This window comes from Phaseolus vulgaris, chromosome 1, assembly GCF_000499845.2.
Source record: "Phaseolus vulgaris cultivar G19833 chromosome 1, P. vulgaris v2.0, whole genome shotgun sequence".
Taxonomy (NCBI): Eukaryota; Viridiplantae; Streptophyta; class Magnoliopsida; order Fabales; family Fabaceae; genus Phaseolus; species Phaseolus vulgaris.
This window is the reverse complement of record NC_023759.2, coordinates 6,831,693-6,837,917: the sequence shown is the minus strand read 5'-3', so window position 1 is coordinate 6,837,917 and position 6,225 is coordinate 6,831,693. Positions and strand designations below refer to the sequence as shown.

Sequence of the window (6,225 nt, the reverse complement as noted above, 5' to 3'; positions counted from 1 at the left end):
ATTCATATATTCTTTACAAAATAATGTTCATATAAAAATTTTATTTGACTATATAATATGAAAAAAATCAATCACTTGATTTTTGTAAAATATTTACCTATAATTCAATCTGATAGGATGAATAAAAAATAAATTATCAAAACTTACCAATATTTATAAAAAGAAGTAGACATAAAATTGTGATAAAATTAAAGATAAAAATATATAAAATCCATTCTGATTGGTGCAACTAACTTTCCTGTTTTCTCAGACTGTTTTAAATATTGAGTTCAAAATTTGTTATTATAATAAATTGAAAAATTATGAGTGAATAAAAAAAGTATCTGGGTTTTAAGACAGTTGTTGGTAAAAGCTCAAAATATTGAAAAAATCTCTAAATATATAGTATTATTTATTATTTATTTATTCTTAAATATTTAATTTAAAATTAATAAATATAATTATTTAGTTGCTGCTTTTTTTGTTAGCTTTGGAAAAGATAGTGATTAAATAAATGTTGTCTGCCTCAGCATTGGATCAATCACACACGTTTTGCACTTTTCCCTCTCTCTCTCTCTCTCTCTAAATGCTTTCTTTCTCTCTTAGACTCTGAAACTTTTCTTTATTTTTTTAAGGCCAGAGAAGAAGAACATCACCACCACCAACAATAACAGCAGCAGCAGAATAAGGTGAAGCTATTGAATTCACTTGAAAATTATCACTTTTTTTTCCAACCCATCTTCCCTTTTCCTTAATCATTCCTTCTTTTTGGACGAAGAAATTCGGGTAATCATTATCGACCCGAATTGAAACTGGATATAATATATTGACTTTTTTTCCCGGGGTGATCATCGAGATACTCAGAAATTGAAAACATGGGTTAATTGGGATTTTGATTTAATTTTAAATTTTTTTTTTTCATCGTTGTTGTTGAACAAATTAATGGGAAATTTTTATTGAAAAGGGTTTGTTTGTTTTATTTTATTTTGTAAAAAGGTATTTTTTTTTCTTCTGTTTGTTCACTGTTGGTTTGTTGTGTTGAGCTTATTTTGAGCGCTGAAAGAACGGGAATGTGGGTGTTTTGTTTGTAATTTATTTTATTTTAATTTTTGGTGATTGTTGTGTGGTTCGGTGAAAGTGTGTTCTTTATGAATGAAGCGACACCCTCTTTCTGGGGATGAAATTATGGGCCATTTAGTAGCAATTAAAAACAAAAGCAACTAATTTTTTGTTGTTGTTGTTGAGGACTTTCATCTCAAGACTGAGTTTGTTAGTTGATTCTTCTATGATCAATTGATAAATGAAGTTACTTTGCAGTTTGCTTCATGTTGTTTTCTGTTGATCATCTTCTAATATGTATTGTTTCTTCTTTTTCTTTTCCCTGTTTTGAATTGTTCATTTTAGCTGAATATTATTTTAAATGATTCAGATTTTGGGGTTCCTTGAGAGTACTAGCACCCCAATTGAATGGTTTTAACAGATTATAAGGATAATAACGTGTGTTAATATGGCTATGGTTTGATTGTCTAATCAAGCTTTGTGTACTTATTGGTAGAGTTTGTCACATGACCAAAAGGGAATGGAATGTCTTTTTATATTCTTGGTTCTACTCTTTAGTAGAACCAAAACTAATCATATTTTTAACCTTATTTCCTGTTTTGTTAATTTTCCAAAATACCCAAACATGAAATAAAATCTCTATATTATGTTTAATCTGTTTCGTTCTTAGGTGTTTATCTCACAGTACCAATCTGTGATTAAATAGTATCGTATTGTCTCAGAGAAGTTAGAGTATGAGCTCTTTGTCTTTTGTACTATACATAAAACAAAGTATTGGTAGTTTTTCCCTGGTGATTAGAAAACCTGTACAAAGCCATTGGAGTGACTCTTCCAGTAGTCAAACTAGACATATCGTTGTAGATTTGTGGTTAAAGCTCTAGAACATGTTTTCATGGTTTGTAACAGGCTGCTTGGAAGATTCAATAATTCAACTTAGCTTCTTGCTAGAAGTATTGACTGTTTGGCGAATTCTTGTTGCTGATTTTCTTAAATTTTTATCATTTGAGTTTAGAGTGTTTAATTATTCCAAAATTTTTAGAATTATCTGACATGATTTTCAATTTCCTCACCTGTTCAGTTCATTCTCTTTTCTTATCTATTTATGAAGAAGAAGAAAAGGAAGTAAAACACAAACTCATTCATTGTTTCTACCTATCTGTCTCACTTGTTTTGTTCCTAATTGAAAGAAAAAAAAAGATAACTCTATCTTGATCCACTTTACATTGAAATATTAGTTTCATAGTATAGTATTTCTTATGTATGAGCTTTTATTGTTTCTTATGCAAAAGGAATTTTTGTTGTATCTGCGGAGAATGTTTGGAATATAAGAATTTGAATAGTTATATCTTGTTTTCTTTTGTAAGTTTTGACACTCTAATTAGTTTAAGGCGTTCTTATTTTTTTAAGAATACTTTTGTATGCAAGTTCTTTCTAGGAACATAAAATTAAATCTTCTGTTACATGTTCCTTATCCATTTCATGATCATTTAACAATGACATTTCTTTTGTTCAAGTTTTTTCTTTCGAACTATTTTTTTTCTTTTCATGGGTGATTACTGCCTTTCTTTGACTGTCCAGTCATTTTTTTCCCCTGTAAGTTGAGTTCCAATCTTTTTGTATGCTTGATGTAAGGACTATTTTCTAATGCAAATAATGAAGATTTCAAAGAAGGAATATGAAAAATATGGTTTTAAACATGACAAATTTAGAATGATTTCTAGATATGCCACTTAATTTATAAAAGATTATTCAAAAGCATAAAACTGGGAAAGTTCCTATTTTCTTGATTATATTCAAACTTAATATTTAGGCACTGGAAGTGGGGCTGCTAGTCTGGGCAGACGTTAAATTGCAACTATATTATGTGATAGATTAGTGACAAAAGAAAACTCTGAAATATACTGTAATCTGTATTGAAGATAATGGACATTTCCAGCTAAGCCTTCCCGCTATACTTAGACCATTTCCTATACTATACATGCCAAATTTTGGCCTGCCCTCCACATCCTGTGTCACCTGGCCCTAATCATCTATACGGTCCTATCATTATGGATATAAATTTGAGAAACATGTAAAACTATTTTCACATACAACCTACATTCTACCTGTGACAATCTTGAAAATTCTATGTTATTTATGCTTATTTTTGCTTTGTCCATTGTCGTGATTTTCTTTAATCTGTTGGCCTGGTTAGTGTTCAATAATCTAATAACTAGTGTCACGTCATTTGTTGCAGATTTGGTGGTAATCAGCAATTGATGGAAGAGTATTCTGGTCGAAGAGGCGTGGATGGGGTGGTAGTCCCTAGAAAGGGGATGAGCCATGTACTTAGAGATACTGCTAATACTAGAGAACGAACAGGTCAAGTTTGCAGCAAATTGAGTTGCAGTAGTAGAGCCAATACTCCCAAAGTTTCTCAAGTCAGATCTTCTGAAAAGGGTAAATCTCCGAGGCCTTTATCCCAGTCCTCTTCAAGTAGCAAGGAACCAATTAGAAGTTCCTCTAGATCTACTAGTAACCCAGAAAAACGAATTATGGAACCTCGGAAAATATTATCCTCTCAGTTTGAGGCAGATTCATCTGAAAGTAGTAGTGTACAGGATGAACCAGAATTTTCAGAGCTCATTCCTCCAGCAGAAGAAAATCAGAGAGGGCCTAAATCCAGGGGGGGAAGTTCAGAGTCTAGTTATGCGAGTCTGATGGAAGTAGGAAGCTCCAGTACAGTATCAAATACTAGATCTCCAAGGAATTTAAATCAAAGACCTGGACTTCGTGGACAAGAAATCAAAAGCAGTGGTCCAGTGAGACATGCTGTTTCAAGCAGTTATGGATTGAGGAACATCAGATGCAACACTATATCTGATAGCACCCAACCTGGTTGTTCATCATCAGATTCAAGTCTTAATAGAAGGAAGGATACAATAAAAAAGAGAAACTGTGAAGGGGAAAGTAGTTCCACTGTCAGAGGGAAGAATATCACTGGGTCTTCACTGGAAGGACGGAATTCTGGCTCCAGAAATGGCATATCTATATCTGATTCAGGAAGAACAAGAAATACACCCTCTCACCGGAATACCAGTATGACACCAGTAAGAACTCAAAGATCAGCTAGTGGTCATGCCAGGGGAAGGTTTTATAGCCAAGGAAATGAAAATCCTTTGGCAACCAGAGAGTTCCCTCATTCTGGTGATGTTAATCCTCATGGCATTTCGTGTCATATTTCTATGGAGACTCCTTTAACATGCTCAAGCTCTAGTGGTAGACCAAGCAATAGCAGTGAGCAGTTACCTTGTGTCACGCCTCTGTCTCCTGAAGATGACATCATTCATTCTCTAATAAATGATGGGGACGGCTATCGACATTACAGTATGGACAGTATTGATGGGGTAATTTTTTGGTTTGAACATGTGAGCACATATTTTAATATTCCATGATCAGAGAACTCAAAAATAAAGTACTATATTTTAAATTATGTAGATATTATTGGCCCTTGAGAGGATTCAACAAGGTCGAGAGCTAACCCATGAGGTAATTTTTGACTAAAAGTTAACTCAACTTAGCTGCCCAGTTATCCAACAACTTTCACTTGTGTCCTTGCAGCAAATTCTTTCGTTTGGGACCAACTTGTTCGATAATGGATTAAACTTTTATGACCACCACAGAGACATGCGGTTGGATATTGATGACATGTCCTATGAGGTATTTTAATGTCACGGGGCTCAAATCAGTTTCTTATTTCCTTTTGTTGCATCAAATGTAGAATGGCTTGTGCTTTGTTGGCTGTATGGCATAACAGTTTTGGATAAAAATTTCTCAAGAATAATGCATGTTCCTAAAAGTAAAATTGGTGCTTAAAACCTTGGTCTAATTGATGTTTATAGGTAGAATGTTAAGGGGAAAGGTTGGAAATGTAACTGTGTCGAGGGAGGTGGCTTTAAGAAGAGAGTGTTATCCTTAAGGATGTAGCACCCTTGGGATTAAAAGTCATTAAGTTTTATTTTTTCTAGTTTATCAATTATCAATTCTTAGCTCCAGAAGTTTCTCATTGATGACAGGAACTCTTAGCTCTAGAAGAGAGGATGGGAACTGTGAGCACAGCTCTATCGGAGGAAGCACTTGCAGAATCTCTTAAAAGAAGTATATATCAGTCTCCACCTACACATGATACAGACGAGAACTGTAATGAGGATAAGGATGACATCAAATGCTGCATTTGCCAGGTATTTTTATAATATGTATCTCAACTTTTGCTAGGATGATGCTCACATGGAAAATGGCCCATCATCATGCTCTAAATGCATCTCCTTGTGTTTACTAGGATGCAACTTGACAAATTTTATTTGATATTTAATTCCTTTCTAGGAGAGAGTATAAGCATTTAGAATTTTGTTTCCTTTTCTCATAAGAGGAACATGTAGATGTTTGGTGCAATTTTCAGCTCTAGCAAAATTACACTAACAATGTATAGAGATTAAACTCTTTTATTTTACTGATTTGGATGCATTTGCTTAATATGCAGGAGGAATATGTTATTGGTGATGAACTTGGGGACCTGCCATGCAAGCATAGGTTTCATGTGGTTTGCATAGAGGAGTGGATGGGGCTGAAGAACTGGTGCCCTATTTGTAAATTATCTGCAGCACTGTCTAATAATTCATCTTCACCTCATTGATTGCATTCTTCCTTTTACTTTTCATTTTGTACAAAAATACAGTTACAGATTTCCTCATCTCTTCCTATTCATCATATTTTCATAGCCAATATCTTCATCCCTACACTAATAAGCTAAGCCACTGGATTGGAATTTGAAACTTCTTCATATGTTGATTTTGGTTGTTCATGTTGATTTCAAAATAAATTGAAAGTCTGAAAAAGGATTGAAGATGTATAAATAAGCATGCATACCAAGATACACGATGGTTGGATATATTAGGTACTATACAAGCAACAAATAATTCAAAAAAATTACTTTTATACTCTTAAAAATAATGCTCTCATCTAACAACCAACTTTAATAATATATATTATGATTTTATATTAAAAAATAAATAAATAATTTTTCTTTTAGTGGTGTTAATTTGTCTTTTAGTGATGTCAAACAAATTACTAATAAGAGAATAAAACAAACTACTTCTAATATAGATGTATAGCAATTAACATGCAAATTGAAAATATAGTTAAAATTCA

The 6,225-nt window shown here is 32.9% G+C and overlaps 1 protein-coding gene across 1 annotated transcript; it reads left to right on the top strand.

Moving 5' to 3' along the window:
• Nucleotides 1-483: 483 nt before the first annotated feature.
• On the top strand, nucleotides 484-5,876 carry LOC137813408 (probable E3 ubiquitin-protein ligase RHG1A). The gene is made up of 6 exons (XM_068615633.1): nucleotides 484-668; nucleotides 3,275-4,424; nucleotides 4,516-4,566; nucleotides 4,639-4,737; nucleotides 5,094-5,258; nucleotides 5,558-5,876. Exons 2-6 carry the CDS (start codon nucleotides 3,297-3,299, stop codon nucleotides 5,708-5,710), a joined length of 1,596 nt encoding a protein of 531 aa, XP_068471734.1. The 5' UTR covers nucleotides 484-668; nucleotides 3,275-3,296; the 3' UTR covers nucleotides 5,711-5,876.
• The last annotated feature ends 349 nt before the right edge of the window (nucleotides 5,877-6,225 follow it).